The sequence below is a fragment of the Hylobates moloch genome, unplaced genomic scaffold, assembly GCF_009828535.3.
Source record: "Hylobates moloch isolate HMO894 unplaced genomic scaffold, HMol_V3 SCAFFOLD_6, whole genome shotgun sequence".
NCBI lineage: Eukaryota > Metazoa > Chordata > Mammalia > Primates > Hylobatidae > Hylobates > Hylobates moloch.
In genome coordinates this window covers 104,491,455-104,513,142 of record NW_026652281.1, presented here as the reverse complement: position 1 = coordinate 104,513,142, position 21,688 = coordinate 104,491,455, and the positions used below count along the sequence as shown (strand labels likewise).

At 42.7% G+C, this 21,688-nt stretch overlaps 1 protein-coding gene across 8 annotated transcripts in view; it reads right to left on the bottom strand.

Moving 5' to 3' along the window:
• The window catches only part of TANGO6 (transport and golgi organization 6 homolog), a 241,790-nt gene that overhangs the window by 185,260 nt on the left and 34,842 nt on the right, over nt 1-21,688 (bottom strand). For all 8 annotated transcript variants that reach the window (XR_004248798.2, XM_032157750.2, XM_058441145.1 and 5 more), the window contains exons 7-10: nt 12,888-13,000; nt 10,909-11,085; nt 5,260-5,392; nt 3,439-3,630 (exon numbers count right to left, since the gene is read on the bottom strand). Coding sequence is in view for 7 of the 8 variants with exons in the window: in XM_032157750.2 (XP_032013641.1) it covers nt 3,439-3,630; nt 5,260-5,392; nt 10,909-11,085; nt 12,888-13,000 (615 nt within the window). In the remaining variant the exon portion in view is untranslated. The remainder of the gene's footprint in view (nt 1-3,438; nt 3,631-5,259; nt 5,393-10,908; nt 11,086-12,887; nt 13,001-21,688) is intronic.

Genomic DNA, 21,688 nt, shown 5'->3' with positions numbered 1-21,688 from the left:
AGGCAGGAGAATGGCGTGAACTCAGGAGGCAGAGCTTGCAGTGAGCCAAGATCACGCCACTGCACTCCAGCCTGGGCGAACAGAGTGAGACTCCGTCTCAAAAAAAAAAAAAAAAAACGTGTTCAGTACACTGTCTTTCACCGGAAGTCCCTATTTTTTACATTATGAACTTCCCTATTGTTTAAATGTTTTTTGTTTTTTGAGATGGAGTTTTGCTCTTGTCACCCAGCCTAGAGCGCAGTGCAGTGGTGCGATCTCGGCTCACTGCAACCTCCACCTCCCAAGTTCAAGCGATTCTCCTGCTTCAGCCTCCCAGTAGTTGGGATTATAGGCACGCACCACGATGCCTGGTTAATTTTTTGTATTTTTAGTGGAGATGGGGTTTTACCATGTTGGCCAGGCTGGTCTCAAACTCCTGGCCTCAAGTGATCTGCCCACCTCAGCCTCCCAAAGTGCTGGGATTCCAGGCGTGAGCCACTGCACCTGGTCTAGTTTTTGTATTTTCAGTAGAGGTGAGGTTTTGACATGTTGCCCAGGCTGGTCTTGAACTCCTGGGCTCAGGCAATCCTCCTGCTTCAGACTCCCAAAGTGCTAAGATTTACAGGCGTGAGTCATAGCACCCAGCCAAGATGTAATTTTCTAGTTTTCTTTTTGAATTTTTAGCTGTGATTCTCCTATAAAGAAAGATTTTCCTTCATATACCATTTGGTTACCCTGACATACAATTCCTACAGGAAACACAAGACAAATGCTTTATTCTTTCCCTTTACTTATCAAGGTACAAAATAATGAGTTGATGCCCTGGCAATTGCAAAGATGTCCTATGAGGGTTTTTTCTTTGACTCAGATTTTTATATCTTTGATGTACTTCAACCGTTGCAGGCATTATTCCTTTTAATGATCTAATTGTCCTATCTATGGCAATGGGAGTACCTTCAAGTTGGCTCCAGTGTGCTACAGATATGATCCCATTCATCTTAGGTCGTTTCCTTGTATTTAAGCACAACAAGATGCCTTGAGGCTTATAAATGTATGATTCCTGCCTGCCTCAGACTTTGAATCAACCTTATTCCATATAAAGCTTAGAATTCTTTTAGTAGAAAATGGTATTTAGAAACTATAAATTGGGCTGGGCACAGTGGCTCATGCCTGTAATCCCAGCACTTTGGGAGGCCGAAGACAGGTGGATTGGTTGAGGTCAGGAGTTCAAGACCAGCCTGGCCAACATGGCGAAACCCCATCTCTACTAAAAATACAAAAATTAGCCAGGCGTGGTGGCATGTGCCTGTAATCCCAGCTACTTGGGAGGCTGAGGCAGGAGAACCACCTGAACCCGGGAGGTGGAGGTTGCAGTGAGCCAAGATCGCACCACTGCACTCCAGCCTGGGCCGATAGAGTCAGACTTGGTCTCAAAGAAAAAAAAAGAAACTATAAATTGTCACTAAGAATGCTTATTGCCACTGGGTTGTCATTGCTTCTTGGGATTGACAATGGACTGAGCTGGAAATATCTATTTTTTAAAGAGAGAAAAATAAATTATGAGTTCATACTAATATTTCCAACTGAAATTCAATATTACAGGGTTTTAAGCTAGGCACAGTGGTGTGTACCTGTGGTCTCAGCTACTTGGGAGGCTGAGGTGGGAGAATCACTTGAGCCCAGGAATTCAAGTCCAGCCTGGGCAACATAGCAAGACTCTGTCTCTTAAAATAAAATAAAATAAATTATAAGGTCTTTGCTCTGGTTCTTTACTTTATACCTCTTTTTTTTATTCTAAAAATCTTGATTCCTAATAATATTCACAAAATTATATTAACTTATTTTCTTCATCTATATGTGTGTGTTTCAAAATAATATACCAATAATGGCTGGGCGCGGTAGCTCACGCCTGTAATCCCAGCACTATGGGAGGCCAAGGTGGGTGGATCACCTGAGGTCAGGAGTTCGAGATCAGCCTGGCCAACATGGTGAAACCCCATCTCTACTAAAAATACAAAAATTAGCTGGGCACAATGGTGCACACCTGTAATCCCAGCTCCTTGGAAGGGTGAGGCAGGAGAATCGCTTGAACCCAGGAGGTGGAGGTTGCAGTGAGCTGAGATTGCGCCACTGTACTCCAGCCTGGGTGACAGAGACTCCGTCTCAATAAAATAAAATAAAATAAAATAAAACAATATACCAATATTATCACGAGCAGTGACATTACCAAATGCAATTTAATATTTCCTTGTGGTTCTTTTTGCCCTGATACATTTTAACCTTAGCTGAAAGATAATTTAATGGGACAAATCATTTTTGTACCAGCCTGACACCATTGTTCCTTAATTAGGAGTAAAGGGAGCTAAGTGCAAAAGCTCAAGTCATATCAGTTTTTAGACCATTTCCCCTTCCAACTAGCATCCTGAGACAAAAACATAAGGTCTGGATGAAAAAGTCTTCAGGGAATGGATATAAACACAGGAGAAACAAATCACCCTACTGAGTAACACGGGGTCAGTGAACTGAAAGAATAAGAGGCCAGGAAAGAAATCATGAGCATAATTCTCATTAAACAGGCACGGTAAGTCAGAGCTGACAGGCAGCTGCAAATTTTCTCAGCAGGAGCTATAGTGAAATGCTGCTTAGCAACACCCGAAGGCAGATGACAATGACGACCATACAAAGAGCTGGAGAATCAGATTTAAGCGTGACAATCATGCCATCTTACAACTGCCTATTGACCAACCAAGCAACAACTAATTCTAGTTAAGTGGTAAAATCTGGCAACTGTACTGCCTTTGCTTTATTACTTTTATTTCCTATCTTTTTTAAAGGTGGGAAAAATAATGTCTGAGCCAATACAATTCAGGCACTGACTCACATAGTGATACTCCTCTAAAAGCATTTTTTAAAACATCTTAAAACTTTACAGAATGTTGTGGAGATAAGCTGTTAGACAACCTATAATAAAATTCAAGGTGATCTCATTATTATTAGTGATTTCTTCAAGTTGAGTGTATAATCATTTTCAAGTTTTGATACACCTTAGAATCATCCATGGAGCTTGAGTAGGACAAAGATGCCCGGGCTCTAATGCAGACATGCTGAATCAGAATCTCTAAACGTGGGCTGGCTATCAATATATTGAAAAAGATCCCAGATAACTTTTTTTGCACCCAAAGTTGAAAACTACTATAACATAACATATAAACATTTAAGACAAAATTTTACTTGCATGAGAATCACCTCGGGAGCTTCTTAAACGTGTGGAGTCTCAGGACACTGGAACGTTTTGGATTCAGTGGCCTGGTGTGGGCTGTGTAGTTTCCATATTTAACCAGCATTCCAGGAAACACCTCATGATCCAGGTGTCATCAAATCACACTCTCAGCAACATTTTTAAACTTTATTTTTTGGAAAGAAAAAAAGGCTGGGGTCCAGAATGTGGCAACTACTGACCTGAGTGATGTTTGTGAATATCTGCTCAGACATTCTCTCGCACAGAATAGCCATCAGCTGCAGGACAAGCAGCTTCCGCTCTTGGCCTTCCGCAAGAAGAGTCTGATGTTGCTCTAATTCCAAGAGGCTCTTGCTGGAGAAGGGCTCAGTTTTTAACTCTGTTTCATTTTCCGAGGCCACATGAGTCAACTCCTACAAGCATGGCAGGAAAGAAAAAGTGAAGATAAAGCCAGTAGAACTAAGGCCTTCTCAAACATAAGTAGAAAACTTTGTTTGAACTGCATGTTTAAAGAAATAGTCTGTGTTTGTTGCAACATTATTTATAATAGCCAAAACTTGGAGACAAGCTAAATGTCCAGCAATAAGAAAAAATTATGATGTATTTACTGTATCACAGCAGTTAAAATAAATGAATTAGATTTATATGGTTATCAATATAGACAGATCTCAAAAATACTACTGAGTGAAAAATCTAAGTTGCAGAATAATATGTACAGTATGATACCATGTATATAAAAATTTAAAATCTCATAATAAAACACACACACAAAGAAATGGTTTGACAAGCTTTCTGCTTTGTGGGTATTTTTATTATTTCTACTAGTGGCCTTCCTTGAACTGAGACCTCAGATCACCTCACATTCTCAAACCCCTTTTGGAGACCATGAGATGCCTCCAGCACTACGGCTCTTTTCCTCTAAGATACTTAGAACTAACTTCTAAGAAATCATGTATTACTGTGGGTTTTGTAGGCTATTCACCTACCCTTTTTGGCTCACTGAAACCTCTGCCTCCTGGGCTCAAGTGATCCTCTCACCTTAGCCTCCCAAGTAGCTGCGACTACAGGCACAAGCCACCATGCCAGGCTAATTTTTTTTTGTATTTTTGGTAGAGACGGGGTTTCGCCATGTTGCCCAGGCTGGTCTCAAATGCCCGAGCTCAGGTGATCCACCTGGCTCGGCCTCCCAAAGTGCTGGGATTATAGGCGTGAGCCACCTTTTTTTAAGTATACAATTAAGAGCACATCCCCTTGGAACGTTATTTAGAAAGAGTATTGCTGGGCATGGGGATGGGTGTGAACATGGGAGGTAAGAAGGCATCAAAAAGTGTCCCCTATTTCAAGTTCTCGAAATGTTAGCCCTGATTCCCTCCTTGAATTCTCCCATACCCACAGAAACCTTAAACTCTCTTAGAGTTCTTTTAAAGTAGACACTTTATTTAGGGGAAGAAGCTGAGAAAGCAGAGCTGGAGGTCACTGGCTTATGATGTCATACAGTGCAACAAGGAGTAACATTATGGGGTACAAGTTACTGTCAGAGTACAGAAGAAAAGCAAGCAAAGCACAACCACTGGCACTAAGAAACAAACCCGGAAAAGGCTTCAAGTGCCTGCAAAACGAAATGAAGGAGGCAGAATTGCTAAATCTCCTTTGCAAATACCTGACAAAACAACAGTCAGAAAGGATAAGGGATTACTCTATAGCTGTAAAACCTGCTATTAACTTCAAAAGAGTTCTTACTGTCAACACAGAGCAAAGATTAACCCTTTCATAGATGGAGGGTTTTGCTTTGTTCATCTCTAAACTGTCAGTGCCGATTACTTGGAGAAGTAGTAGATAACATGAGTACTAGTGAAGAAAAGTTTCTTCTTTTTACTAATCCAAAGGCTACTAAAAAATAAATTCCTTTATGTCCTCTGACCATTTTCCTTAAATTAGGGCCTACATTTTAGGACCTAAAATTATAAATGCTTTGAAAATTCAAAGGGTTTCCTGGAACTCCCCTGGAACAACACTGACCAGGAACTACAGGTAGTTCTTACTTTCAAACAGAAGATGAAGAAGTCTCCTGCCAAACCGCATTCCTGGCAGTGGGACAGCAAGTCCCCGAGATGCTCCACTCGACCCTGCTCTGAGGATACCTTCTTGTACAGGGCTTCATCTTCATCTTCATCACTGCAATGCAGGGTAAAATTTATCTTGGCAGTGTCACCATAGATACACATAATTTTAAACCCCATAACAATCTTCTAAAGTAACATGTTATGTCCAAACAGTTAACCATTAAAAAGATCCCCCAAATTTATTTAACTTATTTTATTATTTCTCCATTCTGAAAAAAGTATTGATTATCAGAAACTAGGCTGTTATGGGCCAGGCGCGGTGGCTCACGCCTGTAATCGCAGCACTTTGGGAGGCCAAGGTGGGCGGATAATGAGGTCAGGAGATCGAAACCATCCTGGCTAACACAGTGAAACCCCGTCTCTACTAAAAAAAAAAAAAAATCAAGGTCTGGGTGAGGTGGCTCACACCTGTAATCCCAGCACTTTGGGAAGCCAAGGCGGGTGGATCACCTGAGGTCAGGAGTTTGAGACTAGCCTGGCCAACATGGTGAAACTCCGTCTCTACTAAAAAATACAAAAATTAGCTGGGCGTGGTGGCTCATGCCTGTAATCCCAGCTACTTGGGAGGCTAAGGCAGGAGAATCGCTTGAACTCAGGAGGTGGAGGTTGCAGTGAGCCGAGATCGTGCCATTGCACTCCAGCCTGGGTGACAAGAGCGAAATTCCATCTCAAAAAAAAAAAAAAAGGCCCAGGCGCAAGGCACACGGCTGTAATCCCAGCACTTTGGGAGGCCGAGGCGGGTGGGTCACGAGGTCAGGAGATCGAGACCACGGTGAAACCCCGTCTCTATTAAAAATACAAAAAATTAGCCGGGCGTGGTGGCGGGCGCCTGTAGTCCCAGCTACTCGGAGAGGCTGAGGCAGGAGAATGGCGTGAACCCGGGAGGCGGAGCTTGCAGTGAGCCGAGATCGCGCCACTGCCCTCCGGCCTGGGAAAAAACAGAAAAATTCCATCTAAAAAAAAAAAAAAAAAAAAAAAAAGAAAGAAACTAGGCTGTTATGTCCTGCATGGTCATGAAGATGGATATTAGCCAGGCACAGTGGTGCACACCTGTAGTGCACTAGGAGGCTGAGGCAGGGAGACTGCTTGAGCCCAGGAGTTTGAGGTTGTAGTGCATTATGGTCACAACTATGAATAGCCACTGAACTCAAGTAACATAGACAACATGGCAAGATCTCATTTCTAAAAAAAAAAAAAAAAAATGATGGATGTTGGAGAACTACTATTACTTCTGCAAAAGCAAGGAGGAATTAAAGTATAAGTCATACACAGATATTCTGGGTCCTGAGGAAAAACAAAGAGAAGGCTGCAAAGTAAGGCTAGATCACAGAGGGCCTTGGATATCATTCAAAGGAAATTTGACTTTTTTTCTGATGAGCCACTGAAGGGTTATGGGCAGCAGAAAAAGACGTGATCATCATGGGAGGACATGCAGTCTCAACTGAAAGGAACCAACTAGCTGAGGTAAGAAAATGCATAAAGGTTCGGAAAAATGAGTAGGTTGAACATGATAACCAAGTTATAAAATCTGGCTAAATCAGTGCTATGATTACTGTGAACATTTCTATATTTATTTATTTGAGATAGAATCTCGCTCTTGTTGCCCAGGCTGGAATACAATGGCGCGATCTTGGCTCACTGCAACCTCCACCTCCTGGGTTCAAGTGATTCTCCTGCCTCAGCCTCCTGAGTAGCTGGGATTACAGGTGCCCGCCACCATGCCCAGCTAATTTTTTGTATTTTTAGTAGAGACAGGGTTTCACTATGTTGGCCAGGCTGGTCTCAAACTTCTGACCTCGTGATCCGCCCACCTCGGCCTCCCAAAGTGCTGGGATTACAGGCGTGAGCCACTGTGCTCGGCCATTTTTTGTTTTTTGTTTTTTTTAATTTTTGAGACAGGGTCTCACTCATTGCCTAGGCTGGAGTGCAGTGGTGCGATCATGGCTCACTGCAGCCTCAACCTCCCAGGGTGAGGCAATCCTCCCACTTCAGCCTCCTAAGTAGCTGGGACTACAGAGGGGCACCATCACAACCAACTAATTTTTGTATTTTTTTGTAGAAACCGGGTTTTGCCACATTGCCCAGGCTGGGCAAGAAATTTTTGTACTTTCTCATGAGGTACTATGGCTTTTAGTTTTTAATTCTTCTGACAAGTGAAGAGACAAAGATACTATGTATACATATACATATACCTGTGTGTGTACTTACTATTTTTTTAATTTTTTTTTTTTTGAGACGGAGTTTCGCTCTTGTCACCTAGGCTGGAGTGCAATGGCACGATCTCGGCTCACTGCAACCTCCACCTCCTGGGTTCAAATGATTCTCCTGCCTCAGCCTCCCGAGTAGCTGGGATTACAGGTGCCCGCCACCATACCTGGCTAATTTTTGTATTTTTAGTAGAGACAGGGTTTCACCATGTTGGCCAGGCTGGTCTCAAACTCCTGACCTCGTGATCCGCCCACCTCAGCCTCTTCCAAAGTGCTGTGATTACAGGCGTGAGCCACTGTGCCTGGCCCCAATTTTATTTTTTTGAGACATAGTTCCATTCTTGTTGCCCAGACTGGAGTGCAATTGTGCAATCTTGGCCCACCACAACCTCCGCCTCCTGGGTTCAAGGAATTCTCCTGCCTCAGCCTCCCAAGTAGCTGGGAATACAGGCATGCGCCACCATGCCACCAGGCCCAGCTAATTTTATATTTTTAGTAGAGATGGGGTTTCTCCATGTTGGTCAGGCTGGTCTCAAACTCTTGACCTCAGGTGATCCGCCCGTCTTGGCCTCCCAAAATGCTGGGACTACAGGCATGAGCCACTGCGCCCGGCCTTTTTTAAGAAATGGGGTCTTGTTATGTTGCCCAGGCTGGTCTTGAACTCCTGGCCTCAAGCAATCCTCACACCTTGGCCTCCCAAAGTGCTGGGATTACCATACCCAGCTCAAGATACTATATTATTATACCGTATCATCATATAAACAAATACAAAGGCATTGAAGATGCACTAAAAAGCAAAACACTAAAATAATGTGAACAGGAAGTAAGATATTAGTTGACTTTTGTTTTCCTCTTTATGTGTTTTTTGTACTATACAAAGAATATGTGTTATTTCAGTGACCAATGACATAAAATTTTTTCAGACTAAATTGAGAAAAAAAATGACAGATGTTTCTTCATCTCATTGAAAAGTACAATTATTAATTTGGCAGACCATTTCATCGGGCAGTATGTCTCAATGTGCCAGGCTGGGCACGGTGGCTCACACCTGTAATCCCAGCACTTTGGGAGGCCAAGGCGGGTGGATCACGAGGTCAGGAGATCAAGACCATCTTGGCTAACACGGTGAAACCCCGTCTCTACTGAAAATACAAAAAAATTAGCCAGGCAAGGTGGCGGGCGCCTGTAGTCCCAGCTACCTGGGAGGCTGAGGCAGGAGAATGGCGTGAACCTGGGAGGCGGAGTTTGCAGGGAGGCGGAGTTTGCAGTGAGCCGAGATGGCACGACTACACTCCAGCCTAGGCACCAGAGCAAGACTCTGTCTCAAAAAAAAAAAAAAAAAAATGTGCCAGTTCACTAAGAACATGGACTTCATATTCCTCTAATAGAATGAATAACCTATACATTTAGCTTAGGATATTTCTTGTATTATCCCAGAATCTTCCAGAGTCCTTCAGATCAGTCATGTTTTCTCCACAACATTCTATGTTAAAGGAAAAGCCAAAATGGATAAACGTCACTTCTAAGCTTCTGTGAGCCATTTTGATTGTGAAAATGAAGTACTGTATTCAAATACTCCTAAAACAACATGATGTTAGCCTGGCATGGTGGCGCGCGCCTGTAGTCCCAGCTACTCGGCAGGCTGAGGCAAGAGAATTGCTTGAACCCAGGAGGCGGAGGTTGCAGTGAGCCAAGATCATGCCATTGCACTCCAGTCTGAGCAACAGAGCAACACTCAGCCCCAAAAAACAAAACAAAACAAAAACACATGACAATTATCTTAAGAAGCACTACTTTAGTCACTCTTAAAAATTCAACGATAAAGAGTAAATTCCAAACAATTATATTTAATTCCAGAAAAGTAAAAACTCTGGATCTAAAGATCATAAAATCCAAGCTGCTCTTATAGAGTTTCTTTAAATAAACTTTTTTTTTTTTTTTTTTTTGAGACAGAGTCTCGCTCTGTCACCTAGGCTGGAGTGCAGTGGCGCAATCTTGGCTTACTGTAACCTCCATCTCCTGGGTTCAAGTGACAGTCCTGCCTCAGTCTCCCGAGTAGCTGGGACTACAGGCGCCAGCCACCACAACCGGCTAATTTTTGTATTTTTAGTAGAGATGGGTTTCACCATGTTGGCCAGGCTGGTGTTGAACTCCTGACCTCAAGTGATCCACCCACCTCGGCCTCCCAAAGTGCTGGGATTACAGGTGTGAGCAGCCACCACGCCTGGCCCTTCTTTTTTTTTTTTTTTTTGAGATGGTCTCGCCCTGTTGCCCAGGCTGGAGTGCAGCGGTACGATCCCAGCTCACCGTAACTTCCACCTCCCGATTCAAGCAATTCTTGTGCCTCAGCCTCACAAGTAGCTAGGTCTACAGGCATGCACTACCATGCCTGGCTAATTTTTGTATTTTTAATAGAGATAGGGTTTTACCATGTTGGCCAGGCTGGTCTCAAACTCCTAACCTCAGGTGATCCACCCGCCTCAGCCTCCTAAAGTGCTGGGATTACAGGTGTGAGCCACCGTGCCTGGCCAAAAACATCTTCTTGATAACTGTTGCTGGGCAGAATAGCAGCTTGAGTTTGTACTGATAATTCTGTTTGCAATCTATGTGTTTTTCTATTTTCCTCAAGTCCATCAAACTGAAGGGGTGTTTTAAAACTTTACCAAGTTAACCATGAATATATAATTATATTTCAACACTTCAACAAACAGCAGCACTTTGAATGTGATGTGAAATCCAAACAGGATAGCAGTCATCCGTGAATATTACATGGACTATGACCAACAGGAATTTATGTTCTGAGGTAATAACATTAGATCATCCAGAAAGTGGAAATAATTTAAAATATGCAATTGTCAGATGTTGGAGAAATAAATGATCCATTCCACTAATATTTATTAAGCACTTTCTAATCAATCCCTATAAGAAACAAATTTCCATCATAAAATTACCATAAAAGATAGCTATCAGACAATTTCCCTCAGGAATAAGTCTGACTATAAACACACACATATACCATTTTGAGAGTCAGAAAGATAATTGGATTATTATGGTGTTAAGGGTGAACATGTGTTTGCCCTTTACTCTGATTAACTGGCAAACACGGTGGAGTAAGTGGGCTTGTTGCGATGCAGAGCTGTGAGGCTCCAGTAAATTGCACCAACTATTAGCAGGCATCTTGGGAAAAAACCTGGAGGGTTATTTAAGGCTCACGTTTCATTTAGAGAATATAAATAGCAGGCACCTCAGCCACTTGAGTTTCTGATTTCTTTTCTATCAGCGCCCCTTAGTGGTTGAATCACTGAATGGCCTTTTGGGTGGAACTAAATCTGAAGAGACAGTAACAGATGGGTGGACTCACCTAATGGCCTCTTTGATGGTAATCATAATGCCACCTTGAGTGGCAGCTCTAAACTGACACAGAGAATGGAGAGAGGGCACAGCTTTGTCCAACCCTGCAAATCCTTTCAGGCTGGCAATTGCCTTCTTCCTTTCCAGCTTCCCCAGAATCCATAATAAGATTTCTTGGCAAAGTGACCTGGCAGAAAAAGCAGTTATGAATGAGCTTGTCATCTTACTCCATGCATCTAACAAGCTAACATAAAAAAAGAAAGAAAGGCTGTCAGGTTCCACTGCATTTTAAATGCTGGCACGATCTCCTAGTACTACTGAAATGCAGGAGTGGAAAGTGTGTTTCTTGTGAATTTCAGAATGCAAATATGCTGAAATTCAATGAGTGACTGACTAATCCTTGGCTCTGGCAGCAACCCTGATTTGCCACATGAGCCCCACGTGATTTCTTTTTTTTTTTTTTTTTTTTGGTAATTCCAAGTGTACTACTGCCTTTGCATCAGGCACTGTCAAAGAAAGTATACACGGATAAAAATCATCTACTCTCAGCAAGACCAATAGCTGGAGACCAAGAAACAGCATACCAACAAAATATTGCTGATTCCTCAACCCCTTTCATCTGTGCCAATTAACTAGCAGAGGAACTAAATCACTGTTCACATGTTCCTTGTCAGTCTCTGATGAGGACATGACAGTGCTGTGAGGACTTGAGTTTTAAAACAAAAACAAGAGGCCAGGTGCGGTGGCTCACGCCTGTAATCCCAGCATTTTGGGAGGCTGAGGTGGGTGGATCACCGGAGGTCAGGAGTTCAAGACCAGCCTGGCCACATGGTGAAACACTGTCTCTACTAAAACTACAAAAATTAGCTGGGCATGGTGGAAGGTGCCTATAAGCCCAGCTACCCAGGAGGCTGAGGCAGGAGAATCGCCTGAACTTAGGAGGCGGAGGTTGCAGTGAGCCAAGATCACACCACTGCACCCCAGTCTGGGTGACAGAGTGAGACTCCACCTCAAAAAAAACAAAAACAGGAGTTATTTTATGGACTGTCCCTTGAAACCAAGTTCACAGATGTACAGCCTCCCTCTTCCAATGCATTCTCTCTTGTCGTTGCCATTGCAGCTGTGGGATACAAGGATGTGCTGACTCAAGCTGAAGAGCCAGGGGCACTATGTAAGCTTTGAATAGTACAAGAGATGGTGTTTTCCTTCACCACTTAGCAATGGTGATAATGATAGCTACCATTTATTGAGCTTACTATTTGCCGGGGACTGTACTAAACACATTAATGCATATTTAGTCTTCACAATAACTCTGTGAAGAAGGTACTATTATTGCATATTGGATTACATGTGAGGATCTCCAAACACCAAAAATCATAATTCTGTAGGACTTGAGATAACTCTTACCTGGAGGAAGAAACAACATAAATTACTGTGAAAATAGAGCTGATACAAAATGAATCCTACTTAAATTCTACGACAAAAGGGTATTTTCTGGATGACTAAGAAATCCCTTCTTTCTAAACAACACACTGCATCACCAACACCAAATCCCAGGCTAAATTACAAAGTGCCACATTCAGATCTAGATGTTCCAAATGTGTTTTCTAACTCCCCACAAGGTCATTATGATCCATCCCCTATTTCCTTCTTCCTAGACATGTAATTGCAGTATTTCTCACTGATCGAAAAGTGGCATGTTTACACATGTAAACAGAGATTTTATCTTTGAGATTTAGGACAGAGGCTGAGGAAAGTCATTCTAAAAACTGTATCCAATGCCCTGTGATCTTCAAAATTCTTGTTCTCTTCTAGATGAGCAAAATAGGAAGATCCCAGTGTTTTCCTGACTTTGAAAGGAAATGATAATTTCAAAGTGACAAATATAAATTCAAAATAAGAACAAAAACAACATGCAAAAAAGACATTACAATTTATAAACAAATAAGATTCTATTTATAAACAAATAAGGGTCCCTTGATTGTTTACCTTATGTGAGACACACTCTGCTTAGTAAAACAGTAGAGAAGAAAAAGCACCCCCAGGACTGGAAGCAGGGAATCCATCAAAACTGTTAAAGGTTCATTCCCAACCACGTACACCTAGAAAAAAGGAAATGGTGAAGAATAATAATCCCATGACTGCCTGGCCAGAGCAATGAGAATCACACACCAAACACCTAGCAGGGCTCAGCGTCTTAAGCAATATCTCATCTGAATCACACCATTTTAGCTCCAAAGATGTGCTCAGATATGGCAATGAAACCATTTGAGTTTGGCAAATAGGCTGAAACAAGACAGTGAACTGGAACAGCACCATTTCATGTGTGCAGTCCCTAGAACTGCCCAGAATAGGTCAACTACCCTGCTTTCTGACCTCTTCCTTTCCTACTTCTGGCTATGTCTGAGTTTCCTAATCTACCTATTGTTTAACTAGATGATAACTGTCCTACTGCTGAAGGCCCTGCTATTAGGAACAAGTAATTACTACCAAAGGGAAAAACTTAAAACTGGATTTGGAAAATCAAACCAAACCCAAAACACTGCTTATTCCAGTTTCATCACTCTTAAGATGTGACCACCACATGGACATGTCCTATTCTCCCTAATTCTATAAATGTTCAAAGAAATTATCCTGTAGGGCTGGGCACAGTGGCTCATGTCTGTAATCCCAGAATTTTTGGACGTCATGGAGGGAGGATTGTTTAAGGCCAGGATTCAAGCCTAGCTGGGCAACATAGTAAGACCCCATCTCTACAAAAAAATTTAAAAATTAGCCAGGCTTGGTAGTGCACACCTACAGTCCTAACTACATGGTGGGCTGAGGCAAGAGGATCGCTTGAGCCCAGGAATTCAAAGCTGCAATAAGCTATGATCACGCTACTGCCCTCCAGCCTGGGTGACAGAGTAAGACCCTGTCTCAAAAAAGAAGAAAAGTAATTGCACTCTTCACCTAGATCTGTACTGGCTCTACATGGTTAAGTGTGTGAGGATGTTGACTACTGCCTGTGGAAAAAAAAAAAAAAAAAAAAGTGTGTGAGGATGGTGACTTTTATCAATAATCATAATGTTGCATGTTTTAGTTGTACCTTTCAACAAGGCTAGCACAAATACATTCAATTCGACAAACTTTTACTGAACGCTCACTGGGCTCAAAGCACTGTTTTAGGTACTGTAGTGAATATAAAAATCAGTAAGGGTCATAATCCTTCATATTGCTTGTGATATATGGGAAGAATAAAAAAAGTAAACCTATTATTATACTTGAGATGTGGTCTCTCTCACCCAGGTTGGAATGCAGTGGTGCAATCACAGATCACTGCAGCCTCAATCTCCAAGCTCAAGTGATATTCCCATCTCAGCCTCACGGGTAGCCGGGACCACAGGCACACACCAGCATGCATGGCTAATGTTTTGTATTTTCAGTAGAGATGGGGTTTTGCCATGTTGCTTAGGCTGGTCTCGAACTCCTGGGCCCAAGCAATCCTCCTGTCTCGTCCTCCCAAAGTGCTGGAATTACAGGCATGAGCCACTGCACCCAGCCAAGTAAACCAATAATAATAATAATAATAATAATAAGGCAGATAATTGAAAGTATCTTAAGAAGTACAAAAATGTTATTCAAAACTCCAATTAAACACAATAGGATTTCAAAATGTAATTCTGTTATAAGAAGTTAATTAAAACCTGATAGTATGGACAGTGATAATGGTAAAAAGAGAAAGAAAATGAGCTAACAATGATTATGCTCATGGTATATGTTCTGGGAATCATAATAGGTTTTTATCTTCCAAGTACTATGCTAGATTCTTTAAAGAGCTAGCTTGTTAAAATTATAACAATCTCACAAAGTCACTACTAGTGGCCCTATTTTGAGGGTGAAAGGAGCCCAGTATGATGGCTCACACCTGTAATCCCAGCACTTAGGGAGGCAAAGGAGGGAGGATCACTTGAGCCCAGGAGTTTGAGAATAGCCTTGGCAACATGGTGAGACCCCATCTCTATAAAAAATAAAATAAAATACAATACAATAAAAGGAAGGGAAGGGAAGTTCAAAGAGGCCCTTATTTATAGAAAAGAGTTTTGAAGGAATCAACGTTGTTCATGAAACTAAAGATCATGGAGGCACTTTCATGAGCTGGAAAAATCTCTGTACTTTTCCAGTGAATCCTGTCTCTTAAAAATCAACCCTAATTTTTCACATCCCTTAAGCCTCCTGACTCTTCTCTGGAGCCTGTGAGCCAAGGAGCCAGCTTCCTGTGCATGATCTAATCTCCATAAGCCCAGCTAAATGAAGTGCTGTGTACAGCAGCGTTCAGAAGTCATGTACAGGCCTAATGATGATATCACCAATTACAGGAGGCAAAAGAAGAGATTCTTCCAGATAACGTAAAGACCTATTGTTTGGCTTTGGATCCTGTGTTCTCAGAGGTAATCCCTGTGGAGCCATCCTTCCTTACCAGGATTTTTTGTACAAAAAATAATAAGCCCCCAAACAAGAACAACAAAGAAAACAAAAAACAAATGGAGTTAAGTCTTCATTATTTACTGGCTTGATAGGGCCAAAGCACCCCAAACTTTAACAAGAACTCAACTGAGCACATTCCTCAGGGGTATATGTTGTTGCTGATAAATTCCTCTAATTTGGCCAGGGGCGGTGGCTCACACCTATAATCCCAGCACTTTGGGAGGCTGAGGCGGGTGGATCACCTGAGGTCAGGAGTTTGACATCAGCCTGACCAACATGGTGAAACCCCATTTCTACTAAAAATATAAAGTTAGCAGTGCATGGTGGCACATGCCTGTAATCCCAGCTGCTTGGGAAGCTGAGGCAGGAGAATTGCTTGAACCCGGGAGGCGGAAGTTGCAGTGAGCCGAGATCGTGCCACTGCACTCCAGCCTGGGCAACAAGAGTAAAACACCATCTCAAAAAAAAAAAAAAAATTCCGCTAATTTTTTGTGTGTTTCTTCCTTATACTTTTCTATATCTTCTTATAATGAACAAGTACTACTTGTGCCTAAAATTTAGGAAATAACGTACAGCTATTTATACATATATATTATTTTTATATAAAGATTCAACAAATGTTTATTGAGTGCCACTTTTGTGCTAGCACACTTGCAGCCCTGCAGATACGGTGCTGAACAAAGTATCTGCTTCAAGGAGCTAACATTCTAGTCAAGGAGACAGGCAAGAAACAACTATATAAATACCAGGTAGTGATGAGTACTAGGAAGAAAAATAAAGCAGGTTAAATGGATAATGATAAGGGGAAGAGCATGCAGAAAGAGAAAGAAAAATTAAGAATAGCCCTTATCAGCTGGGCACTGCGGTTCACAACACCTGTAATCCCAGCACTTTGGGAGGCGGTGGGCGGTGGGCGGGGGGCGTGGATCACGAGGTCAGGAGTTCGAGACCAGCCTGGCCAACATGGTGAAACCTGTCTCTACTAAAAATACAAAAGTTAGCCAGACGTAGTGGTGCACACCTATAATCCCAGCTACTCGGGAGGCTGAGGCAGGAGAATCGCTTGAACCTAGGAGGTGGAGGTTGCAGTGAGCCAAGATCATGCCATTGTACTCCAGCCTGGGCAATAGAGCAAGACTCTGTCTCAAAAAAATAAAAAAGAATAACCCTTACCAATTTACCAACTAGTATCTATCAAGTTCACAGATAGAAACAGAGAAATAGGACTTTTTTTTTAAGTGAAAAGATTTAGAATTAAGGTTTTCTTTTGGTTCAATCTGATAAATAAATGTTTTCTATAGTATCTTAAAGAATGTCAATGGCCTCTCCTTGATCTATACACAATTGCCACCTCCCTTCCAACACTAATAGTAAATTTCTTCTGTATTGAGCTCAAATCTACCTCCCTTTAAACTTCCTTGATGGAAGTACATGTATCCTTTACAAGTTTTGGGCTGGATGCAGTGGCTCATGCCTATAATCCCAGCACTTTGAGGCTGAGGTGGTAAGATCACTTGTGCCCAGTTCAAGACCAGCCTGGGCAACATAGCATGACCCCATCTCTACAAAAAATAAAAATTAGCTGGGCATGGTGGTGCATGCCTGTACTTCCAGCTACACTGGAGGCTAAGGCAAGAGGATCTCTTGAGCCCAGGGGCTTGAGGCTGCAGTGAGCCATTGCACTCCAGCCCGAGCAACAGAACAAGATTCTGTCTCTAAAAAACTAATTAAAATAAAAAATAAAAGTTTTGGGCTGGGTGTGGTGGCTCACATCTGTAACCCCAGCACTTTGGGAGGCTCAGGAGGGAGGATCACTTGAGTCCAGGAGTTTGAGACCAGCCTGGCCAACATGACAAAACCCTGTCTCTACTAAAAATGCAAAAACTAGCCAGGTGTGGTGGGGTGGGCCTGTAATTCCAGCTACTCAAGAGGCTGAGGCACGAGAATCATTGCTTGAACCCAGGAGATAGAAGTTGCAGTGAGCCAAGATCGCGACTACTGCACTCCAGCCTGGGTGACAGAGTGAGACATTCCAGCCTGGGTGACAGAGTGAGACACTGTCTCAAAAAATAAAATAAAATAAAAATTAAAAAATTTTGGACTAGTCATCTAAAAACAATATTCAAAATCAGTTTCACATAACTATGTACAATTATGTGTCAATTAAAATTTTTAAATAATAAAAATACATAATTTTTAAAAATACAGTTTCTTTTATCTGCCTTAAGCACTGCTATGCATCCTAATGACCAGATTGATTTTGGAGATGAAAGATATGCAATGGTACTTATTAAATTGATCCAGCACAAGTTCTGCCTCCTCCATAAGCCTGCCATATATTTACTCTTCAACTGTTCATTCATTCATTCACTCATTCATTCAAATATTGAGCACCTAACCACTATGAAATGATTTTTCTTCTTTAAATTCCAATTGCACTTTAGAGCCTGTGACATATAATTGGTCCAGGAATATAGTACATAGTTATCTCCCAACTCCTGAACTAGCCTGGAAGGCAAAAGTCAAGCTCCCTTTTTCAGCACCTATCAGAGTAGATTATGAAGTAGTGTTACCTGAATTTTTGGTGAATAGGCAGTAAATACAGTAGTACACAATTTAAAGGAAGCCCACTGTTACTGCTTTTATTTTTTTATTTTATATTTTTATTTTTTGAGACAAAGTCTTGCTCTGTTGTCCAGGCTGGAGTGCAGTGGCATGATCTCAGCTCACTGCAACCTCCACCTCCCGGGTTCAAGCGATTCTCGTGCCTCAGCCTCCCGAGTAGCTGAGACTACAGGCACATCCCACCATGACTGGCTAATTGTTACTGCTTTTATGAAGCAAACAATAACTGCCATGTACTGCATTCCACTCAAGAGTGAGCCAGGTATTCAGCCAAACATTTAACATACAGAAAGTCTTCATAAGAGGAGTCCTGCAGGTGAAGCATTTTTGTTCCTATTCTAAAAATGCAGAAAACTGAGGCTCAGAGAAGCAGTCGGTCAGTTGAGCAAAGACACATTGTTACCAAATGGCAGAACCAGGATAAACCCAGATCTGTCTGAGACAAAATCCATTCACAATCCACATAGAGGGAAAGCAGATTAGTGGTTGCCAAGGACTTGGAGGAGGTTAGAATGGGGACTGATTGCTTCATGGATATGGGAGTTCCATGTAGAGTGATGAAAAAGTTCTGAGACTAGATAGTGGTGATGGTTGGGCAACATCGTGAATAAACTTAATGCCACTAAATTATAACATTTCAAATGGTTAAAATGTAAATCTCATATGTATTTACTACAATATTAAAAATCCCCAAACACATACCCCTGGCCTCTCAATACTTACCTCCTTCCTCTCTGCATAATGAGATTTTCATTGCTTCAGTTCCTAGCCTATACCAATTTTATCCCAGCTGTCCCCACCCTCAGAGTCAGTATGCCAGCTTGTCAGGCTTTTAATAACCCTAGTCCTGCAAGCTCCGTAAGCTCGAGCTGAAGTGTCCGTGTGGCACCATGGACAGCGGCTTCTGTAACACCTCCCCTTCCTCCTACTTATACAGCTCCCTTTTCTTATACAGCCCCCTTCTATTAATACCAAGTTTTCCAGTAGATCTCCAGGGGTATACTCTTGCCAGATGCTTCCAAGGACAGCCCCCTTCTTCCAATCTCTTGCCTAGTACTGAACTCCTATGCAGGTTAAAGTTCAGTCTGCACGTGACATCCAACATTACCCCGTATTTACACTCCCAAAGTAGAATCTGATCACTTCCCCCTTATCGTCCCCTGATCATTGGCTTATATTTGGAGTTTGGTAACCTATTCAGGGAAATGAGAGGCTGGACTGATTCAGCCAATGCTGCATTTCGAACTCAGCCAGCACTTACAATAGCCAAACAATGCACTAAAAAGGAATAATCCTTCCCATGAAATCATACTACACATGGAAGAAATGGTTGGGGTAGTTCCTTCCAGCCTCCTCCACATTGGACTGGTGACGGTATGGACTGAGGAAGCAGCGAAGGCACAACAGACAAGCTGTTCCTGCCACATGGAGGTCAGGGCCTGATTGCTCCATCTCTGTGCCCCAACATCTGGGTGTTGTATGATTTCCTTGGACTGTGCTTATGTTCAGTCTCTTTCTAGTTGGGGCGGGGTGGGGCGGGGGGTGGGTCTTCCCTGATCACGTGGAGGCAAAGTGAGATGGGAATTCAAGTTCTGAAACACAATACGATACTTCACGTGTTATTTTTCTTTTCCTTTTTTTTTGGGGGGGGGGGCTTTTTTTTTTTGAAACACAGTTTCACTCTGTCGCCCAGACAGGAATGCAGTGGCATGATCTTGGCTCACTGCAACCTCTGCCTCTTGGATTCAACCAATTCTTGTGACTCAGCCTCCCAAGTAGGTGGGATTACAGGTGTGTGCCACCATGCCCGGCTAATTTTTGTATTTTTAGTAGACACGGTTTTGCCATGTTGGCCAGGCTGGTCTCAACTCCTGATCTCAAGTGGTCCGCCAGCCCCACTTCCTAAAGTGCTGGGATTACAGGCGTGAGTCACTGTGCCTGGCCACTTCATGTATGATTTCTATCTACAATAAAAATGTTCCTAAGAAGCCTATCACTGAAAGTTCCCTTTTTTAATAGTATAATGGTTGGGTATGTCTTACATAGAGTTATTTATTAATATTTCCACTGACCAGTTGTGTGACTTAACACAAATCAGTGGACTTCTCTGAGTCTGTTTCCTTATGTGTAAAACAAGGTTGGATGAATGGTGCTGTAAGGCCTCTTTCGTATCTCATCTATGATTCTCTGACTTGACTGCAAGTTTGCTCATTTCCTTCATTCCCTTTTGGTACTTCAATAATTAAGAGGTGAGACTAGTTGAAAAAAATTAACCACCCCTCCAAAAAAAAATGCAAAACAACTGAAGCTTCAACGTGACCAGATGTAACAAGTTTCTAACCCTTCCTCATATGCTTTCTGTTATGCTATCAGTCCTGAAGTTAGTCCTTTAAAGATGACATCATGTTCAGTTGAAAGGTTTTCTGGTTACTCTAGGTATTTCCACAACTAGGGATCCCCAAACAAAATACCAAGATATGGGAAAGCTGAAGCAGTGAAGGGAGAGATCTTACGGTGGCTTTTCAATTGCGTGGTGTGATAAAAGCCTCTCTGGGGTTAAGTGAAAGGATGCCTGGAAGAAAGGATGAACCTGGCCCGGGCGTGGTGGCTCACGTCTGTAATCCCAGTACTTTGGGAGGCCAAGGCAGGCAGATTGCCTGAGGTAAGGAGTTCAAGACCAGCCTGGCAACATTGTGAAACCCTGTTTCTACTAAAAATACAAAAAATTAGCTGGGTGTGGTGGTGGGTGCCTATAATCCCAGTTACTCGGGAGGCTCAGGCAGGAGAATCCCTTGAACCTGGGAGGCGGAGGTTGCAGTGAGCCGAGATCACGCCACACCACTGCACTCCAGCCTGGGCGACAGAGACTCCATCTCAAAAAAAAAAAAAAAAAAAAAAGAAAGAAAGAAAGACTGAACCTCCACTTACCTGTGGCTTTTCAAATACAAACATGTAGCATGTAGCAAGAGCTGAGGGGCAAAGTCAGAGGCCAATGTGGGTCAATGAAAACAGATTAGGCAAGGATACAGACTGGTACCAACAACCCCAGTGGCGGTCTGGGGATTTCCACATTTCTTCCTGATTGCACCTCGGCTTTCTTTTGCAGATCCAGCCAGCTATGATATGAGGCGTCTGCGGTTAAGACTTAAAATCCTTCATCTAAGCTTAGAGGGCTGCTCTGCAATAAGCGATAGGATGATCTTAGCTATGGCCCACATACTACTGTAACTCTTTGTCTACTTGACTAGGAACGCCTTGAAGGCAGCAGTTGGCTCTTTTTTTTTTTTTTTTTTTTTTTTTTTTTCAGAGTCTCGCTGTCTGCCGGGGGGGGGGTAGGGGTTTTTTTTTTTTTTTTTTTTTTTTTGAGACAGAGTCTCGCTGTCGCCCAGGCTGGAGTGCAGTGGCGCGATCTCGGCTCACTGCAGGCTCCGCCCCCCGGGGTTCACGCCATTCTCCTGCCTCAGCCTCCCGAGTAGCTGGGAGTACAGGCGCCCGCCATCTCGCCCGGCTAATTTTTTGTACTTTTAGTAGAGACGGGGTTTCACTGTGTTAGCCAGGATGGTCTCGATCTCCTGACCTCGTGATCCGCCCGCCTCGGCCTCCCAAAGTGCTGGGATTACAGGCGTGAGCCACCGCGCCCGGCGGCTCTTAATCATTTCTGTATTTGTGAACCTGGCAAAGTGTCTGGCTTTCAGTAA